This window comes from Aulonocara stuartgranti (assembly GCF_965226115.1).
Source record: "Aulonocara stuartgranti genome assembly, chromosome: 14".
Lineage (NCBI taxonomy): Eukaryota > Metazoa > Chordata > Actinopteri > Cichliformes > Cichlidae > Aulonocara > Aulonocara stuartgranti.
In genome coordinates, this window is record NC_138950.1 from 24,597,558 (window position 1) to 24,619,602 (window position 22,045).

Sequence of the window (22,045 nt, forward strand, 5' to 3'; positions counted from 1 at the left end):
GATGCAATTAAAAAGCGAATTTTTTTTTTACCATAAATGAATAGAAAGACGCAAAAATGGGAGAGTGAGTCAGTAAATTGGAGGTCGGTGTGAAGAGAGCCCTCCTGATGCTCTGTTTGCTGCTGCGCAGTCACACAATCAGTTTAGTGCACACACATAGATCCTAATTGATCATATGACTCTCCTTTTATGTGCCACAGTTCGAACCCTCTCCACCCCCACCCTAACTCTTTTGCAATATCTCCCATATATATAGATATATATATAATATATGTGTATGTATACATATATACACGAGCCTCTGTGGCCTGCAGTGGTCACATGACCTCAGCAATGGCATTAGGTCCAAGCAACGTGAGCTCGATCGCCCCAACCCTAATGATGCACAAATCAAAGATGCATTTGGTAGAAGAAACGTATGCGCCGTGCCTCTATGCAAAACGGCATAAACGGCAGTCCTGATGTAATAATAATAATCAATCAGGCATCTAATGTAACATATCCAGCTAGATGGAGAGGCTAACCTAACCACTCAGTCAGCCCTCTGACGCTGTTACATCGGTATTGGCAGTGTTATTTCAGAGTTGTACTTGAGCCACAGGCGCTTACGATATCAGTGTATCCATTCCTGTCAGTGTTTACGTTGCTCATTGCTTTAGTTGACATTTTTGTTTCTCTTTAATTTTCTTTCAGTATGACAGGCTAAACCTGATTAAAGTAAGCATTTCTTCTTGTTTTCATTTGACCCATTCACAATCCCTTCTGCCTCCCATTGAGTCCCTTAGGCCTCCACTTACCCATCATATAGAGATGGATTTCTAGTTCCTGTCCCTCTTGTCCTTTCCAGTGCGCCCCCACCCTCTGACTCAATGCGAAAGGATCCTGATTTCATTCTGAAATGTTAAATAATCAGCCCGGCTTAATCAGAAGACTGATTCCACTGTAGTGATTGTCAGCACTGTAAATGACAAAATATTATTATTCGAGCCAATTCTTTTGCCCCGACACAAAACTATTTCTTTAAAACAATATGTCCTAAAATTTAAACCAAGAAATCTTCCCCTCCTCTTATGTAGTCACAGGAAGTCAAACACAGTGGCACATGCATACATGCACACCTTGTCCAGACAGTGGACTCTGAGTCATTTCTCTCTGTCACCTTCAGATCAGAGTAGCGCACATTGGCCCAGCTATCATCACAGCCTTGAGCCCGCTTCTGCAGCTAAATGCTAGCTGACGCTGCGCACACCAGAAAAGCAGCAAACCCTGTTGAACAGAAAACAAACAAACTAAATATTTCTGTGTTTTAAAATTACAGTTTTGCAATATTTAGGGCTTCATTCAGTCCATGATTTGTGTTTTGTGGCAATTTCTAAAGCTGCCAAGTCAAAGTGTAATACGAAACATATGACTCACTCTTCAGCTACACCGTCACAATCAACATCATCGACTTTTTTTTCTGTGTTCTTGCCAAAACTCAATCTGGATTATCCGCAAAGTCTGTTATTCACATCAGATTTAACTTACTGTGTCAGTTTGGGGTTTTTTTTGTTCTTTTATTAATATAATATTTCTTTGTCAATCATCCCTCTGCTGCCAGACACATGCTGTATGATGCACTTTCTCCTCTTTAGTCCCCGTCTTCTTCCCTCTTCTTTGTTCTCCCCTTTGAATGATCACCTGCATGTTCCCTCTGTGGGACTTTTTGCATTTAGACTGTTAGAGTTGAAAGCGTGTTTATGTGAATGGAATTGTGAATCTTATTAGGCCGCACCTCTGCTGCCCTCTGCTGCTGTAAAACCGCAACAGACGTGATTGTTTGTCTAAGACGAGACCTCAAAAGAACAAATTATAGAAAATCACCAGTGACACGTTTCACACCCATTACAGCTCATTTAAATATCATCACTAAACTACAAAGGTGAATTAATTTTCACATTTTCTTTAAAAAATAAACTCCACGCAGACAATGTGATGATTTTTGAAGACATATCGATGTACGTCTTGTTGTAAAGGTATTTTGAAATACAAACATAGTATATCCAGTCAGCGAATGCAGCACGCAACATGCTTTAGAATTAAATTACTTTCAGTTCCACCAACACAGGAAGCAGGTCTTCCTTGGAAGATTTGGGGAAAAGTCCTATATTTGATTGATAAGTAGACATGTCTGTCTGGGTGCTTACGTAAGTGGACTGGAAGATAATTTAACCCTCCATCGTTTCCATGTTCAGGATAGAGTACATTATTTAAATAGTGTGGGGAATTCTGCTGTTAAGAAATTGTTGTTTTACATCTGATGGATCTGGTTATTAAAAAGGTGATTGATCGTGTGTATCTGCATAAGCCTTCAAGCCTGCTGCACTGTTCACTAGTTCCACGGAGTTAAATGCTTTTCCTCTTTTTCTCTTTCCACAGAAGAGCCAAAGCTGGTACAACGTAAGTCATGCCTTCTTTATCTCCTTCTGTCTGTGTGTGTGTGTGTGTGTGCGCGTGTGTTTGTGTTTGTGTGCTGGGGTGTCTTCATGTCATGTTTGTGACACCTGAAAGTGTTGGTTTAGTTGCTAACACTGCTTAGGAGCTGAAAGGTCTGTTGTCCTTGACCTTGTTTACTGGAGCACTGAACCACTAGTGTGCGTTACTGGTCCTGCAGGAAGGGATTAGCAGGAGGCTTAAAATAGCAGCAAGTGGGCCTTTGATGCAGCAAGCAAGACAACAATCCTTCAGCACTGCAGTGCAAGATTTGACTAATATGCCCACATATTTGACTGGTATCACACAGTATAGAATCGACGCAGATTGTTGCAGTTCTGTGTTTTCACCACAAGGTGGTGTGCTAACACTATTTTCCTAACCATGGTTCTCTTTGTAGATCGCCACTGAACATCCACTTAACAAATATTTTAAACCCTTTTTTTTTTTAAACAAAAAGGTTGCCAGCTGTGTGGGTTTAAGTGGATTTAACCACTAATAAGTGAGAACATAGTTTCTACAGAAGGGTCTTTATTGGATTTTTCCCCCCCATTTTGTGCTCCTTTTATTTCTTCTGTTGGTTTATTTCCTTTCTTTTATTCCCTGTGTGTACACTCTGCCCCTCTCTCCCCAGCATGAAAGACAACACATCCTGAGAGTAAGCATGACTTGTATTTTTGTCCAGCCCTGATTATCTTTGACTTGTCTCTCTTGCTCTCAGACTGGTGGGATTTTTTGATATCCCTCCTGCCTGTTTCTCATTCCATTGCCTTCCCTCAGCACTCAGCGTTGCTACTGCCAGCAAGTGACACGCTGAAATAGAAAGCACTGTGCTGTCATGATAAAGCTCAAAACAAGATCTTCCATATTGTGTTTTCAACACAGTGTAGAAGAATCGTACAGCACAATTATTCTTTCGTAGCAGTAACAGTGTTCAAAGGGTTTGCATTTTACACGTGGACCTGTGAGCACAAGTGAATTTCTATTTCTGGCGTGCAACAGGTGGTAGCACACTGAGTTCCTCACTGTACTAAGCAGCTCAGTAAACCATCACAAGGGCTTCTGAATGCGCCATGGGAATGAAGCATGGTGCTTTAGGTTGTGGCACGTTTTCCTCCTGCCCAGCTCTCTTTCCTGCGTCCTGATAAGCACGGGCACTTGGTCTGGCATTAAAACAAGTAGAAACACAAGGCCCTAACTAAACATAGCTGAAACATGAAAAAGGATTCTGAAAGCTTTTCAATACTTCGCTAATGCACTCAGCTGTAATAAACCCATTTCATTTCCTCTACTGACCTACTATCTGGAACAGACCCGTAACAAGTGATAATCACTGCTGTAAGTGCCGTCCTGTGGTTCTCAAACTGTGGGGTGGGCCCCCTGGTGGAGAATAGAGGCACCACAGGGGAAGGAGCCACATTAACTTAAATTATTACAGTTTAAGCTGAGGAGGCAGACGCATGAGCGTTTCCTGATGCTATTATTATTAGTTTTATTTCAATAAAATTACCAGAAAATAGACATTATAGTTTGCAAACCACTGGACTGCACTGATAATCTCTCACAGATGTCACTGTCATACTTACAGATGATATACTGCCGGCTACCAGCACAGTGAACTTGTCGTGTACAAGATGGCAGGATAATCTGCCCTTACCTCCAGATTATGTTGCTGTCAACAAATCTCTGTAAAAGGCCAAACTTAACAGTGAAGCCACCCTGCTCATTAATTGCCACGTTTTCTTGTTCCTTTGTCTTGCAGATCTGCATTTTTGTCAGCGGAAGCACTGCGTGCCGTGTTTTTACCCTGAACACGGTCACAACTGTTTACATGCATGCTCCTTCGAGTCCCTTTGTACTACAAGCCTGCCGTCTGTATCAGTTCTGCAGCTGAAAACAGTCCACACATATACTGCATATAAATATATGCATTAGCTTACAGCACCCAGATGTTGAAAGGAAATTATTTAGTCTTTAAATAAGACTGAAATGTTTGGTGATGAGTAAATGCTATGGACACAAAAGACAAATCTACTGTGGCTTACAAGTTAAAAATAGTATTTTGTTTTGACATACAGAGAAGACTTGAGCCATCAAATTTAAATCAGCACATGTGATGCAGGGATGAAGCTTTCCAGCATTAACTCACATTAAGCACATCAAGCTAAGAGTTGCACCCAAACAAGCCAGTCAGTCTTTGTAGCTTCGTCAACTTCTTAAGAGTAAGAAGTTCACATTGTTGTTATTTCGAAGTTGCGTTGGCTCAAGACTAAAACTACATAGAGTGTGTATGTGAGACAACTTCAACAGGATAGCTGGCCTCAGGTCTCCGAGCCTCAAACAGGGAGGAAAAGCCTGAAAATAAGAAATGTTTATGGAGTAATCCCTTAATATGAATATTCAGAATTGGCATTACAATGTTCTCTTCAAACCCCGCTGACAATTTGAATCGGGGTGAAATTCACCATCACAGCTGATTCATAATGGTGAATTGAATTAACTGCTCAGCATCGGGGCTACCTTCCTGACATCTTGTACACTAATCTTTACACACATGTGTTTTTACTAAAGCTCAATCAGCCGGAGAAACGTGTGTCTAACAGATCCTTTTTCAGTTCACTTGGTTCTGACACGTAGGTGTTGTAGCATTTATGCGCCTGCTTGTCAGACACTGTGTGCATGTGTGTGTGTGCACGTCTACGTGGCAGTAGCGATCGGCCACGACTTCGAAACTACAGTGACTAAACATCCACCTTTCCTAACGCGAGCCCGTACGAGGTAGGCACGGTCACCTCACTTTCTTAGGAGCAGCATAACTGCGTTTTCTTATTCGCTTTGCATCTACACAAATGTGTGGCCTCCAGGAAGTTGGCAGGAAAAGAGAAAACAAGCAACAAACAGCAAGATAAGAGATATCTGGACAGTAGACAGTGCATGAGTTTAGTGCATGGAGACCAACTTTCCATAAAATGAACAACAGCGGTAATAAAATAGAGAGTTTATTGTTAATAGGATAAACACACTCCTCCGGTACACAGCATAAAACCCCACCCAGGTTTGCAGTACCAGTCTCCTCCATCCCCTACTGTTTGTCCAGCATGTTAATAGTTAACCAGATCGATACACGCTGTGTGTTGGTAGTTCCACTTTATACCCCGTTCGTCCTAGGCGTCACTGTGCCGCCTGAACTCTGCATGCAAAGTCACAGTCAAGTCAATGAACTCTTTCTTTCCTTAAGCTATAAAGCTACAAAATCGACACGAATACACGGAAATACCACAAGTACGGGATGAACCTTCATTAAGTTTCATGCTCATGATGTAAAGGCATGTTTTCCAAGAAGCCTGTGATATTTTTCTTTCTGCTTCCTCAACTTACGCAAAGATGGGACTCGTGGCTGGATTCCAGTGCCCAAATATGACTTATAAATTTGCTTAGAGCAATGAAAATCCAAGCCACAGTTACACTTGTTTTGTGTTTTGTTTTTTTTTCTCTCTGTTTGTTTTTTGTTTTGCTCACCAGTCAGACCTCCATAACTGCGCCCACGTTTTTGAGCGCCGAAGCATTTTTTTTGTTAAGAAAATCTATCGATTTTAAGTGCTGCTGAAGTAGAAGCTCTCCATCCTTCTCGCCCACTGAAAGTAGCAGAGGGGGATCAGGTGTCAGGAGTGCATGAATGACCTCAATACCAAGGCAGGAAGGAACCACTCCATACTTGCAGTTTCTTGAAATCGCCGGCATTCAGCACGTTCAGTACTCGTACTTTGGATTCCAGCGGCCTTTCATTCATAAAATAAACGTTAAAAGCCCAAGAGCAAAGAATTATCGAGCGCGTATTTATTCATTCTCCTCGCTCTGCTATTTAAACCCTGGCTTGCGACCCGGTGCAGTCCCTTTCAAGATTGATGGTGTTGTTTTGCAGCCAGAGGTAACTGGAGGTTATGCTCACATCTGTTCTCTATAACTCAATCACTCGCTCAGACTGTAAGACGGACTCAACACATACTTTGGCTTTTTTTCCCTTTATTCAGTCCTACTTTTTTCCCCTACAGCTACATCTTTGTTTATATTAATCCTCCAGTCTGCAGAGTAAACTCGCCTCATTCTTTGCTGGTCATAAACAGAGTAATTATCAGGCACTCAGACCTGGACAGCAATACACACACACACACACACACTCATGCTCTGCTTGCACACTTACGAGGAGGAGTAAGCAGAAAAAAGGAAAAGGCTACTGGCGTGATAATAAAGGACTTGTTGGCTGGGGTTACTAGAGGGCAACGGCCGTAACTCCTCTCCCTGTCTGCGTGAAAGGAAGCGAGAGAGAGGCACAGAAAGACAGAGTGAGACAGGAATCATGTGGCTGGAGTGCGTTGTGTCCACTGCTCAGTGTTGAAAGGGAGCAGCACCCAAGAGGAGGAGGGGAGCGCGGATACTACAGCTTCAAACTGCTGCACACATTGTCTGGCTTCTCTTATTTTCCCAACTTTTCTCGAACTGACAAGTCAAGTTGGCTGTGAGACGAGCCCACTGGGGCGCATTTTTGGAAAACTTGTTTCCATCCAGGCAGCAAAAAGGATCTGGCGCCCTGAATATGGAACTGGATGAGGACTGTACGCTGTCTGACTGGGAGGCCATGCTGGAGCTGGATGAGGCGTTGGCATTGTGGGTTCTGCAGGGTCCAGCTAGAGGGGAATGGGGTTGGGAGTGGGGCTGGGCTGCCTCAGACCTTCAAGACCCCGAGTGGGACAGTGAGGAGATTCCTGCTGTAAGTCGACCCCAGCTCGTAAGCTGAAAACATCACGGGGAGAAGCGTTGAAAAATGAAAATGTAACCTTGAAGCGGCAAAACAGAGGATCGCCCAGAGGGCTTTTTTAGGGAACTTTGTGTGCTGTGCATGCTGCTGTGAGCGTAGTTCTGTGGTAAATCCCCACCAATAATTCAAACAAGTGGTTTGGCTGTGAGTCTTTGCTATTTGAAATCTTCTTGAGCTCACATAGGCCTGTTGTTTGACATGATTGTCCAGTTACTATGTGAGTGATTTCATTTGTCAACAGCGGAGGTTGTTTCTAGGGTTGTTTTAAAAAATGGAAACATGATGATGTCTGCAGAGAACGGCATGATTTTTTTTAAGAACACTTTCAGTTTTTTGGCTTTAGACTTCTCCCTTGAGCCTCGATCAAAAGGAATATGTATTTTCTTTTCTTTCTGCTTAACTCTTGTTGCTGTTATGTTTTCCTGAAGTTTTCCTGTTGAAGGAAAGCATCTGGCACGGACAGTGAGAGCCTTCCCTCTGGTACACATTTGGAGATATATCACAGGCTAATCTAGTCAGCTGAAGCCAAGCATAAAGAAAAATACTGGTCATATGAAACAGAATATGCTTCCCGTTTGATCCTAATAAGCCAACACTGTCTGCTTGTTTACACTTGAGATTTCATCGATGATCCAACAAAAGCCTCACTGTCAGAAATATGTCGCCCTGTAATGCAAATAGGATATCCTGACTCATAAATACCAGTCATGGCAGCATGCGTTTTGAATGTTTTGCACTGGGCTGATTCTTTCCTTGTATTGCGCTTTAAATCGGTTATGATGCGTCCTTTCAGATATCTCGGGCTACGTACCTCTGCTTGCCGTACTCTGTATTTCCATTTGCAGTAACTGTGAAAATCCCCCACAGGATGAAAGTCACGGCATGATTAAAGTAAAGCGGACATACCGATCAAACCTGTGGGTGGTTTTAACAAGGTTATCTCACATGCTCGTGGAAACAAGTAACCCAGGCTGTGTGACAGAGGCAACACTTGTGAACAGAGCATGAGGATGCGAGTGTGTGTTTGTTTGTGTGTGTGTGGTTTCTGACTCTGCCTGTCACTGCAGGTGCTGAGCCCGACATACAAGCAGCGCAATGAGGACTTTAGGAAACTCTTCAAGCAGCTCCCTGACACAGAGAGACTCATTGTGGGTGAGTGTACACACTGAGGCCATCTGAGTACTGGCAGGGTGCAGCCAGCTTGGTAGTAATTAGAAAATGATTAATCCTTCCGGAGCAGACAAGTACGGGATATTCCCACCGGCTGACATCATGGCATGACTGTAAATATGTGTCGATTTTTGTCACTGAGTAAAATAAATCCCACGGTCTTCAGAGGCCTTAGTGTCATCGTTTGAGGAGACCTTTTCCTTTTCGGGCACTCATGTGAACACGTAATGTGAACACAAGTTTCGCTCATTTGTTGTTGAGAGTTTCTCAGTGTTCCTATGAGTACAGTCATTGTTGTAAATGCTTCCGACTAAATCAAACTGCATGTGAACTTGACTCGAACTTGCTGAAATGGTCAGTTTTGTGTCCTATTTGTTGTTGTTGTTTCTGTGCTACATGGTGCAGTTCCTGTGCCGTCTTTTTTCTCATTTTCCATCATGTCTGATTTCATGACTCATCCATGTTGCAGACTACTCCTGTGCTCTTCAGCGGGACATCCTCCTGCAGGGACGACTCTACCTCTCTGAGAACTGGATCTGTTTCTATAGCAACATCTTCCGCTGGGAAACGCTGGTATTGCTGCACTTCTGTGCATTCTTTCTGGCAGTATTGGGTGTGTGTGTGTAAGTAATGGTGTACATTTGTGTGTTTGTTTAAAGCTGACGGTGCGGCTAAAGGACATCTGCTCAATGACAAAGGAGAAGACCGCCCGGCTCATTCCCAATGCCATCCAGGTCTGCACGGACACTGAGAAGGTAAGGGATACGCAAGACTTTGTTTTCAGTGTGTACATGTCAGTGTTTATTGATGATGTGGCTGCTGATAGAAGCACAAAGATGAAGTGTGAAGTTTACAGAGCTGTGCTCTCTGCTCAGATTCAGCCAAATACTGCCAAACTGATCAGACAGCTACAAATGGATGATGAGATAAAGCACCCCGGGAGTGCAAACCAAGAGTTTCTTAAGGAAAAACAACAGGATATTCTTCTATGGCCCAGTCAGTCATCTGATCTCAGTGAAACAGAGGCGTTTTTTTAGTTATTAAATGCAAAACTGCAAGCAAATGACACAAGCAAACAAGCTGCAAATTAAAGAGGTTTCAGTAACTTTCTAGTCCCTGTACTTTCTTGGGAAAAAAAATCTGAATTGAAGCTGAAAGTCTGCATTAGAATCACACATTAAATGTTTGATTTACAGCCCACTGTGGGGTGGTGGTGTGCAGAAGCAAAACTACAAAATTGCGTCTTTTTCCTCAAACATTATGGAGGGCACCCGTAAATGTGTCAGAAATATGTGCTTTAGTTTTTATTTTCATTTATTTCAACTAATTTACAAAATTATTTCTCCCTTTCATTTTGTATTTTGTTACTTTTTAGTTCCCACTTATTTAATCTCCCAGAACTGACTCTCTTCCCTTTTTTTCTATTTGCATGTCTTTGTACATGATGCAAATTCCTTTATTTATGGTGTTATTTTAGTTCCATGTCGGCTAATACGAGATCGCGTTTTATTCTCTGCAGCACTTCTTCACCTCGTTCGGAGCCAGGGACAGGACGTACATGATGATGTTTAGACTGTGGCAGAATGCGCTGCTCGACAAGGTCAGCAAATCCAATTTGTGACTTTATGCTTTGGTCTATATTTTTTTTCTTTTGCCACACATGGGATGACAACAACAAATTGCTGCATGGTTCCCTCCTCACTCTCTTCGTTCCTTATAACTGGTTTGTTGATCTTCTGCAGCCTCTGTGCCCCAAAGAGCTCTGGCACTTTGTTCATCAGTGCTATGGCAACGAGCTCGGCCTGACCAGTGACGACGAGGACTACGTTCCTCCCGATGATGACTTTAACACCATGGGGTATGTCTGGCTATGGTGCTGCATCAGTTACTATGGCTACCACTATAAATATTGTCATTTGGTTGCCTAATTTCCCAAATTAGAAAATAATTATTCCGGCCAACATGAGCCAGAGCCAGTAAATACTGAGTATTTTCTGTGCCGATGTACTATTAATACAGTCACGGTTTGAATGCTTTTATTCTACAATGCACTCACAGTGAAGGCTAAAGGCTTTGTTGCGAACATGTCTACATACACATAAGAGACAGTTTGCCTCAAAATCAAGTTTACATGTTTCTCCCCTAGTGCTAGTTATCGATCTCGATCTTTTTGTGTTGAGCTCATCAGTTTTGGGTGGAGGTGTCTGTGTTCCTTATGACATAATGTAAATAAATGGCACTTGGCTCACTGTGCTCAGAAGAGCCAAAAAATGTATTTGAACAAGTCGTTCATTCGAGAACTCATGACCTACCTCTGCAACATAGAAGCACATGAACCCGTGACGGTGTGACATGACACAAACATGTGACATAATATAAACATACAGAAACAATAGCACTCCCCTCATGTTAGCTAGTTCCTTTGATTGGCCAGCGTGAAAAACATTCCTACATAAAACCACAAACCATGCTGCCTTTGCAGTGGTTGATTCATAGACAGTGACAAGGTCATGCTCGCAATCAGTAGCCATCTGGGTGTGTCAAGTTGACAATAAAATGTCAATAAAAAGGACTCACTCTGCTATCAGTTTGTGATTGAACGGGTCAAGTCAGCAGCCTCTGATAACACGGGAATTACCTGTGACAGATAAGCAGAAATTAGAAATCTCTTGCCATCTGTTGTAAATCCATTGCTGTCTACAATCAGAGAAATTCACATTTACTGCTTACATCCAGACTACAGGCAGAAACTCATATATTTGTAACTTAGCTATTCTATTATCGCAGACGTCTCTACAGCTGCAGTAAAGTCTGGGGCTGTCACGTTTCTCCATTGCCTTCAGGTTCAGTGAGGAGATTCCCAATGAGGAGAATGAGATCAACAATGATAACTTGTCCAAGAACAACGTAGAAGCCAAGCCTGAAGGGAGCCCTCCTCCTGTACAAAAGAAGCTCATCCCAAACAGCACCATCCCCACCCCTGGCAACCACGATACCATCACAGTAAGTTGTTGCAGTTATGCTCTATACTCTGTTTTTAACCACGTAAAGCCTAAAACATGAAATCATTGGCAGACAATTCCTTTCTATTTTTTTATTTCAGTGTTTATTCTACCTTTTGACATTTTTCACGTTTTTAAAAAGGAAATAACATTTTACTTTGCATATAAGAGTTTTAATTTGTATCATTATTGCTCCATTCAGTATTTTTGTGCAGTTTTTTCAGGTTTTTCAGTATTTAAAAAAAACAAATCACAAAAATTTAAATCAAATCACATGCAAACCTCAGAATCTCTGAATAACTTCACCATATTGTTTTTCCGCAGTTTGACCTCCCAGCTGAGGAATATGCAGACTGCCTGCCAGATGGTGATCTGCTGGCTGTCCCTCTGGTGGTGGAGGAAAAGAATGAGACCAGTGGGCCTGCTGGTCCTGTCCCATCACCGTCACTGGACTTCAATGACAATGAAGACATCCCCACTGAGCTCAGTGATTCTTCAGAAACACACGACGAGGGTAATTGCAGAGAGCGGACGGTCTTTGCTAACAGGACGACTATTCATATAATTTAAAACCAGAACATAAGAAATGTATTTTCTTTATTTGTTATGTGTGTTTCTTTGCCACGTAGGAGAGGTACAAGCCTTCCATGAGGATCTCAATGGCAGGCAGCATATCAATGAGATCTACAAGTTCAGTGTGGACAAGCTGTATGACATCCTTTTCACGGAGTCTCAGTTCATGAGTGATTTCATGGAGCAGAGGCGATTCTCAGGTCGGTACGCCTGATGTTCCTGCACGTGATTCAGTCGAGTCACGTCTGAGCTCCTTGGAAAGAGTGCAAGCTAAAAAGACAGGCTTTATTCAATTCGAACATTTGCTTTTCAGATATAGTGTACCATCCATGGAAGAAGGAGGAAGATGGGAACCAGACCAGAGAAATCATGTACACCATCTCTCTGTCCAACCCCCTGGCTCCCAAAACAGCCACAGTCACTGAGACACAGGTAGTCATGTCAAGTAGAAACATGTTTAATTATTTAAGCTCTGCTGTGCTTTATGAGACACTTAAACTACATTTTGTTGATTGTATCAGACTCTATACAAAGCCAGTCAGGAGAGTGAGTGTTACATCATTGATGCTGAGGTCATCACACACGACGTCCCCTATCATGACTACTTCTACACTCTCAACCGCTACATGCTCACGAGGGTGGCCAAGAACAAGTGTCGGTTACGGTGAGTCATAAGACTTCGTGACATAATTATTTTTGGACCATCTTTCCCCGTGTTTAAATTATTTTTAAGTGTTTCTTTTCATGGTTTATCTCAATTTATTTACCATTTTATTGCAAAGACAGAACCTGTGTATGAATACAGTCATCCTCTTCTCCTAGGATATCAACAGAGCTGCGTTACAGGAAACAGCCATGGGGGCTGGTAAAAGGCTTCATAGAGAAGAACTTCTGGAGTGGGCTTGAAGAAAACTTCCGCCATCTTGGTAAACTCCATGGTTGTTTGGTTGGCTGTTTCGATTGGTCACATCAGTCATGTGGTTTTCTTAACAAGAAGACTCAGAGAGCGCAACTCGAAGAGCAAGGGCTAAACTAAAACCTTTATTTATGATGCTTTTATTACAACATGCTGACGTCAGCTTGTTTTTATTAGAATATGATGACATCAGCCTGTTATGGCGTCACTGTGAGCTCGTAGAGCATCGTATTTTTTCAAAAAAGGGGGTGTTATGCTCGATATGATCTTGGGCGCTAACAATGAAGGTCAAACTCAAATGCTCAGCCAACATGGTACCCGTCCTCCAAGGCCTGGTATATTGTTGTGAACTCCATAAAAATTGTGGGTAATATAGTTTTTTTTTACTGATTTTAACATTTGATGTGATCTTGACCCTAGTTATACCTTAATTAAATCAGCTGAAGCTGTTATTGGTATCTACCATCACACAAAACTTTCACAATGATATCTTTGGACACTGGACTGCAGCAAACAGACAAACAGACAGACAAAGAAATGGAACCGATTACATACTCCCCCCATTCAAGGGGAGAAATAATGGCAACGATAGACTTAATCTAATCATTGCTTAATGCTTAAAGAGAGAACAAGAGCATGTGGATGTTTTCAACAAGCTGAAAGTGCATGGGTGTTATATATATTTATATGTAACAGGTGTGTTTTTCCTCTCTCAGAGTTGGAGCTGTCCAAGCTGGAGGAGATACTCATGGAGACTCACCAGCTGTCTCCAAAGGCAAAAGTGGTGAAGAACTCCACGGTGAGGCGCAAGAAGAGGCCGCTTCCCCACATGCGCAGCCAGCATCTGGATGAGGCCCTCAGCCCCGTTACCACGCCGACAGATGAGGAAGTGATCCAGAGGATCAAACACGTGGCCGGCTCCACGCAAACGAGACACCAGAGTCCAGAACACCTGCCCGGAGGCTTCGCTCTGTACAGCGTCTCCAAACTGCTGCTCATCATCAGCTTTGTGTAAGCAGCTCATCAGAGCACGCACGTGCACACGTCATTCCTGTGAGGATGGCTGCACAGTTGTCCATCAGGATGTAAATGTACATTTGACACATGCTGACATGACTTATTTTAATTTCCTTAGAAATATGTCATTATTGTTCTTTTGAGTGTAACTCCTTTCTCCTCTTCTTTCATTGCCATCCATAGGATCTGTCTCAGGTACACATATATGTTCTCTGATATATAGACAGATTACAAATTATAGAAAAACTAACAAACTGTCTTAGTAAGGTACTGGGCCACTATATGTCGGCCGATTGGCTTTGGCGTTCCTTAGCAAGTTTGCTCTTTTATTTAATGTCTCAATGTCGGTGGAGAGTGACTGACTGACTGATGCACAGTCCAAAGTTTCCTGTAGGCGTTCAGTGATGTTGAACTCTCATTACTCTAAAAACAGCTTTGTTCCCACGTGTGTGTATCAAACTATTTAGCGACGCCCTCGTGTCCTTTATCCTGGCAGAGAGGATAAAGTTTGCAAGTAGATCCAAACTATGTGAGCAAAATGCCCCCAAAGCATAACAGAGATTCATTTAATCATTACATTTGTCATCCGTCTGTATTCAGTATTTATTGAAAACCATCCCACAGTCAAAGTGTACTTTCAGTATACATCAGAGTGCTCATACCAGCTCATTAGAGGCATTATGAATGATTTCAAAGTGAAGCTGAGCCCTCGTTTGTTGACTCTCTTTCTTCATTTCTGTCTCTTTGCCCTCCTCCAGCCTGGTCCTGCTTGTGTTCCTCAACATGATGCTTTTCTACAAACTGTGGATGCTGGAGTACTCTGCGCAGTCCTTAACAACCTGGCAAGGTCTGCGGTTTCATGAAAGGTAAACACACCCCAACAGATCCATGTGTACACACGGTTTATTGCACTGTTTTTTTCATTACTCTTTACACAGAACTTTCTGTTAAACACATTAAAGATACCCAAACACTGTAATACAATTCCAGACAGGCACACACATCCGTAAAGTAAACTGCATCCATATTGCCTTGAACAGGAAATCTCCACGCTTGCTTACTGATTGTTAGCAGTCCCTTAAAATGGAAATAATGCTTCAGTGCCTGCACCCTTAGGTTGCTGTGTGTGTTTATCTGTGTGTGTGTTTTTCCAAGTAAACTGCCTCAGACGCAGATGGAGTGGGCCCAACTCCTGGAGGCACAGCAGCGGTACCACGATGCTGAGCTGCAAAAGTGGAGGGAGATTATCAAGTCATCCGTAGTGCTGCTGGACCAGGTATAGAAAAAGTTTCTTTTTTTACAGCAGATAGTAAATAATAATATAATTAACATTATTTAAATTAAATAAGATAAATAATAATTCTGAAAATGTAGTTTTACTTTTATTTATGTGTTTCAATATTTTTAATAGTTTCATTTTTAATATTAGTGTAATTTTAATATTATTTCTGCCAGAAGAGATTGTACGTGTTCTCATAAATACATTCAACTCTGACCAAAGCTTACATTTGCTAACTAGCTTGATTTTCATTTATGCTATTGCGACCAAAAGTTTGAATAACTTTTTCGCCTGTTATTAAAATGGAGAAAATACTATTTAACATGTGTTCCTGTTGTTTTGCTTCTTCAGATGAAAGACTCTTTATTGAACCTCCAGAGAGGCATTGGTTTAAGGGACTACCCCTCTGAGACTGAGGAGAAACGCAGTCGCTATCACTGACACACTACCATCAGGCCATGAGGGCATGCTGTGCAATACGGGACCTGTTTTCTTTTTGAACCAGTATGCCGTCAGCGGCAAGACAGAGAGAGAACAGAGAGGGGTGGTGGGACCAATAGTGAGCGGATCCATGGACATAAAGAGAGGAACAGTCATCTCTAGCGTATGGAAGTTAAAACCACCCCCAGAGGACGAAACCACGGACAGAAAGGGTCCCGATCACACACAGGAATCGAGCTATCCCCAACAAGAGGAGGTGCAAGACTTGCTTCCTCTAAACACCTTGGGGATAACTGTTTCCTTCTACTCTCTTTATTTCCAAGTGCATCCTACTGTAAGCCATGTGAGCCAGGAGCGTGGCGGAGAGAGCGAAGGAAAACTACTGCATGCATTTAGACAACCTATCTCCCCTCAGTCAGTGTTAATGTGGTCCAGTTCCAGTCTATGTGTGTCTGAAAAAGAACAGAAGAAGAGGAGAGATTGAGTCAAAGAAAAGGGGAGGGGGATCCTTTTGAGTCTTAACGGCTTTCTACACTCTCCGACTGTTCCAAATCAATCGTACCCTAGAGGTCCTCGCTGCAGCGTCCCTTCAGTAAACCTCCAGGTGATCAGAGGACAGGTTCACTCCACGAGAAAAGACGTATTGTAGCTGGGAGATCAGCTTCACTGATCAGCCCTTATTGCCTTGTTTGAGCCTGGACTGTTTGGTTTCTGTCCGGGCTGGTTCCCTGACATACCGATGAGTAGAGCGTAAGATTGATAAGATGCGATTCGCAGGCTCGGTTTCTCCCGTCACAGTGTTACCTACCTTATGTCGCATTATTTCTCATCCTTCTGATGAAGTCGAATGTATTAGTCTGGGGGAAAAAAGAAAAAAAAAAGGCTGGACTTTGATCACAACTTGATAAACTTTGAAACGGGGACGCTGCAGCTAGACCGACCAGTAGGGAGTCCTGTGTTCTTACATGTTTTATTACTAAACTGTGATTATATCTCTTTAAAAATGTTTCAGATTGGAAAGAGGTCATGAATATATTTGAAATATATAAGAATATTTCATTATTATATAATATATATACATATATATATATTTAAAAATATATAAAAAACATTACCTATATTTATTGTTAATTTATGTACATACAGAAATGATCAGAGCTCTAGACCAGTTAAAGAATTTCTAACAAAAAGTGTTTTCTTCTAAAGATGCATGCCAGATATGTCTGTGACATGTCCAGTGTGCAAGTATGATTCTTCATTCGCGCGATTATGTTCGCGCACGTGAGCGTGTGTGTGTGTGTGTGTGTGTGTGTGTGTGTGTGTGTGTGTGTGTGTGCGTGTGTGTGTGTGTGTGTGTGTGTGTGCAGGAATTTTTACCATTCCACATGTCTATGTTTCTTTTCTGGCTCTTCCAGCTGGACTGCCTTCTTTTCTTTTTTTAATGCTGATGTGTTTGGATGCTGCCTTGCATTTGTCCCACCAGGGTGCAGCTGCACATTTGAAGAGTTTTGTTCCAAAATGATGTATCAGACAGCTGGAAACAGCCACGATCGATTGGTTAGGTAGTGTCACATGCACATTTGGCTAAGAAGCTAAACGATGCCTGGCTCGACCGCAGGAGGAAACACAAACCCCTTTGAGGTTGTGTCAGTAAGAGCATCTCGCTTAAAATCAAAAATAACCGGAGCTACCTGCTGTGACAACCCTTTCTAAATAAGGGCAGGAAAAAAAAGTAAAAATATATATTTTTTGCAGTTTGCAAAAATGAAATGGATACATGCTATTTTGGAAATGAACCCTTCGTGCCCCCTGTGAGCAACTCTTCTGTTCATTTCACCACATTAGCTGCCGCTGTTTGCTAAACAGGAAGAGGTTTTGGCATTTTAGGAAATCTGCACATTTGCTGTAAGGTTGGATGATATGATCAGATGCTACTGTCACGTGTGTAAACTAAGTAAGTAAATAAGAAACAAAAAGAAATTAAGCCTGACAGTTTTTGTTCATTCTTTGTAAGTTTAGATCTACCTTCATATTTGGCATCTTGGTAGGATCTTTTCATCTTACTCTCAGTAAAAAAATAAATAAAAAGTGAGAGCATAAGCACATTCCTCAAAATCGAAACCTCTTCCTTTAAAAATACCTGCGTTAACTCAAAATGTACTCTACCTTTCCCCGTTTCAAGTGTCTGTCTTGGATGCAGTGAAAGCATGAGAATTAACTTTATGCAACTAAATTGAACCAAAAGAAAGTAGAAATGTACTTTCACAGAGGACGTATTGTTTTAAATTAAGTATAAGTATATACATACATACATACATACATACATACATACACAGGTGTTAGTATGGTGGTTTACTCACTCACCTAACAACATCCCCAGGTTTGATCCCAGAATGATGCACAAATCCCTATTTGGGGTTGCATCAGGAACGGCACCCGGTGTAAAAAAAAAAAATAATAATAATTTTATCTGCTGAATCAAACACACGGATCTGCCCGCTATGGCAACCCCCTTGTGAATAAGGGAGCAGCTGAAAGCAGCTATATAAAAAGTAGTGTTACGTTTGCTGAGGCCTCGCCCCGAACTTAGCCTGGCACACCTTCTCGTCCGTTTTCCGGAGCAAAGATTGGACGAGCGATCAGTATGAGGGCAAGCAGATAACTTTACTGTGGCGTGTACTCGACCGACATATTGAGCGCGTTCCATTTGAAGAAGGCACAGTGACGATAACGCACAGAAACCTTAAGACGTGAATGTGAGCGATTTTGAGATGTTTTCTGTTTTATAGAAATCACCTTCACAATCTCGAAGGCACTGAAAGATTATAGTGAAGTTATGCTTTGTGTGTATGACGGTGCGAATACATGGAAATGTAACTGAAATGCTTTTAGAGTTTGTTTTCAAGTGTAGTGAGTAGATTTTTTCTTCTTCGTTTTCAGATGCTTCTGTAGTAAATGCTTGATTGAGATGGTTTTACTGACACGTTTTCACCGTCGCGGCTGAGTGAAGCAGTTAATGTCACCTCAGTCCAAGTCAGACGCTCGATCGGGCTTTTGAGGAAGCTGTTGCGACAGCAAACTTAAGTTTTATTTCACAAATCTGAACAGTTATGCAAATTTACTTCTTGTTTTTCTTTTTCTTCAGAACTGTTTCTCATTTTTACCAGCAAATTAAACAAATTAAGTTTCATTCTATAGCAATCAACACTTCTTTTTTTTTCTGTCCATTTGCTTTCACTCTTTCTCTCCTAGCATGCACTCACGCAGTTAATCTGTGTTAATCGAATGATTGTATGGTTGCTATCGCTGCACAACTGTGGAACCAAGGTGACCTGGGAGATTTTGTCACTGACAGCAGATGGAGTTTCTGTACGTGCTTTGTTAACTGTATCCATTGGGCATTCGCCTAGAGGCAACAGAGCTACCCTTGCAACACAGTGCTGACTAACAGCCTTGGTTAACACACAGTAGGAATCACACGCAACCTCCTGAAAACGACCACTGATTAAAACTCTTCTTCGAGTGTGTCTTGATAAAACATGTACTGTGTAGTTCTGTTCAAAGAGAATTCTGCTGTATGTTTTTTTTAAAGGTTTTGATCTCTAGACTTTTAGTGAAATTTCTACATGAGATGAATATGCTGTATGTATATGTTGTGTATATCTGCAGTGTGCACACACGCACACTGTCAAAAGAATCCGACCTGCGCTGCGCGTAGGTTTTGACTTGCTGATGACTTTTGCCTCATAGAGATGGGAGATAAAAGTGGCTTTCTGGTTCATGTGAAGTAGAGGTTGGAAGTTTGAATAAAGAAAAAATACTAAAACAGATGCTGCTGCTATTTTTGGTGTGGTTACTTTTGAGTTTCACAAATGCAGTAATGAGTGAGAAGAAAATTAACATTCATGAAAATCTGGAACTGAATCACAAAAACGGATCCTTAGCAGATTTGAGAAGGAGGTAAATACAACCTCATTCTAAGACAAACAGCAACATGTGAGCTCTTACTGTCAGGATATGTTGTGTTAGGACCCAAGATGGAGAGGTTAACAAAAGGCATTATTGGATTGATGGAAATCTATATAAGGCCAAACACAAAACGATGCAAAACAAGTGCAAACTATTTCAATTCACAAGGGACCAGGGATCAGAATGACGCTAGAGAACTGAACTACACTCTGACAACAGAAAGAAAGTGTATAAATACACAGCGGGGAGATTAGAGCAGAGAAGAAACACCTGGGACACAGTACCAAGACACAGGTGGACAGGAAGTAACTGATGAGAGGGAGGAAAACTGAACACAATGCCCACGAGACTAAGGATTAGCAAACTAAAACAGAGAACATAAATAGAGAGTCAGGGACTATGGAATGTGAACCTGACATGAACATATAAACTACAGGGAGTGCAGAATTATTAGGCAAATGAGTATTTTGTCCACATCATCCTCTTCATGCATGTTGTCTTACTCCAAGCTGTATAGGCTCCAAAGCCTACTACCAATTAAGCATATTAGGTGATGTGCATCTCTGTAATGAGAAGGGGTGTGGTCTAATGACATCAACACCCTATATCAGGTGTGCATAATTATTAGGCAACGTCCTTTCCTTTGGCAAAATGGGTCAAAAGAAGGACTTGACGGGCTCAGAAAAGTCAAAAATAGTGAGATATCTTGCAGAGGGATGCAGCAGTCTCAAAATTGCAAAGCTTCTGAAGCGTGATCATCGAACAATCAAGCGTTTCATTCAAAATAGTCAACAGGGTCGCAAGAAGCGTGTGGAAAAACCAGGGCGCAAAATAACTGCCCATGAACTGAGAAAAGTCAAGCGTGCAGCTGCCAAGATGCCACTTGCCACCAGTTTGGCCATATTTCAGAGCTGCAACATCACTGGAGTGCCCAAAAGCACAAGATGTGCAATACTCAGAGACATGGCCAAGGTAAGAAAGGCTGAAAGACGACCACCACTGAACAAGACACACAAGCTGAAACGTCAAGACTGGGCCAAGAAATATCGCAAGACTGGTTTTTCTAAGGTTTTATGGACTGATGAAATGAGAGTGAGTCTTGATGGGCCAGATGGATGGGCCCGTGGCTGGATTGGTAAAGGGCAGAGAGCTCCAGTCCGACTCAGACGCCAGCAAGGTGGAGGTGGAGTACTGGTTTGGGCTGGTATCATCAAAGATGAGCTTGTGGGGCCTTTTCGGGTTGAGGATGGAGTCAAGCTCAACTCCCAGTCCTACTGCCAGTTTCTGGAAGACACCTTCTTCAAGCAGTGGTACAGGAAGAAGTCTGCATCCTTCAAGAAAAACATGATTTTCATGCAGGACAATGCTCCATCACACGCGTCCACGTACTCCACAGCGTGGCTGGCAAGAAAGGGTATAAAAGAAGAAAAACTAATGACATGGCCACCTTGTTCACCTGATCTGAACCCCATTGAGAACCTGTGGTCCATCATCAAATGTGAGATTTACAAGGAGGGAAAACAGTACACCTCTCTGAACAGTGTCTGGGAGGCTGTGGTTGCTGCTGCACGCAATGTTGATGGTGAACAGATCAAAACACTGACAGAATCCATGGATGGCAGGCTTTTGAGTGTCCTTGCAAAGAAAGGTGGCTATATTGGTCGCTGATTTGTTTTTGTTTTGTTTTTGAATGTCAGAAATGTATATTTGTGAATGTGGAGATGTTATATTGGTTTCACTGGTAAAAATAAATAATTGAAATGGGTATATATTTGTTTTTTGTTAAGTTGCCTAATAATTATGCACAGTAATAGTCACCTGCACACACAGACATCCCCCTAAAATAGCTAAAACTAAAAACTACTTCCAAAAACATTCAGCTTTGATATTAATGAGTTTTTTGGGTTCCCTGAGAACATGGTTGTTGTTCAATAATAACATTATTCCTCAAAAATACAACTTGCCTAATAATTCTGCACTCCCTGTAGACACACATTAAAGCTAAACAAACATGGAGGCGAAAGCTGACAACTCGCTGAGATGAAACAAGGAGCGAGGGGACAGAAAAGGGAACTGATACTATTTAAAGAAGAACTGACGACATAAATAAGAAAACTCTGGAAAAAAAAAAACACAAAACTCGAAAGAGTAAATAGCATAGAATTAGAATTTACTTCACAAACTCAAAAATAAATGGAAAAAAATCAATCAGTGACTCTGACAGTCTAAGAACCTAGCACCATGTCACTTTTAAGAAGTGCAGAAGCAGCACATAAAAAAAGCAAAGTACACCTCATGATTCAGTAGTTTCTGATTCTTCTCTATAGTTTTTGTTGATTCAGTTCAGTGAGATTTCATTCTTCTAAATTTAAGCACAGATCTTCCACCAC

At 41.8% G+C, this 22,045-nt stretch overlaps 1 protein-coding gene across 8 annotated transcripts in view; it reads left to right on the forward strand.

The window, feature by feature from the left end:
* Nucleotides 1-19,516, forward strand: part of gramd1bb (GRAM domain containing 1Bb) — an 88,382-nt gene extending 68,866 nt beyond the window's left edge. For 5 of the 8 annotated variants that reach the window (XM_082503694.1, XM_082503690.1, XM_082503691.1 and 2 more), the window contains 18 exons: nucleotides 694-717; nucleotides 2,419-2,439; nucleotides 3,107-3,130; nucleotides 8,356-8,440; nucleotides 8,928-9,031; nucleotides 9,118-9,213; nucleotides 9,978-10,058; nucleotides 10,201-10,316; nucleotides 11,302-11,461; nucleotides 11,785-11,974; nucleotides 12,090-12,233; nucleotides 12,347-12,465; nucleotides 12,555-12,697; nucleotides 12,856-12,959; nucleotides 13,666-13,960; nucleotides 14,725-14,832; nucleotides 15,122-15,242; nucleotides 15,597-19,516. In XM_082503694.1, the coding sequence (XP_082359820.1) occupies nucleotides 694-717; nucleotides 2,419-2,439; nucleotides 3,107-3,130; nucleotides 8,356-8,440; nucleotides 8,928-9,031; nucleotides 9,118-9,213; nucleotides 9,978-10,058; nucleotides 10,201-10,316; nucleotides 11,302-11,461; nucleotides 11,785-11,974; nucleotides 12,090-12,233; nucleotides 12,347-12,465; nucleotides 12,555-12,697; nucleotides 12,856-12,959; nucleotides 13,666-13,960; nucleotides 14,725-14,832; nucleotides 15,122-15,242; nucleotides 15,597-15,686 (2,025 nt within the window). In that variant the 3' untranslated portion in view covers nucleotides 15,687-19,516. The remainder of the gene's footprint in view (nucleotides 1-693; nucleotides 718-2,418; nucleotides 2,440-3,106; nucleotides 3,131-8,355; nucleotides 8,441-8,927; nucleotides 9,032-9,117; nucleotides 9,214-9,977; nucleotides 10,059-10,200; nucleotides 10,317-11,301; nucleotides 11,462-11,784; nucleotides 11,975-12,089; nucleotides 12,234-12,346; nucleotides 12,466-12,554; nucleotides 12,698-12,855; nucleotides 12,960-13,665; nucleotides 13,961-14,724; nucleotides 14,833-15,121; nucleotides 15,243-15,596) is intronic. The other 3 variants (XM_082503687.1, XM_082503692.1, XM_082503688.1) reach the window with 2 other exon arrangements.
* Nucleotides 19,517-22,045: the final 2,529 nt, after the last annotated feature.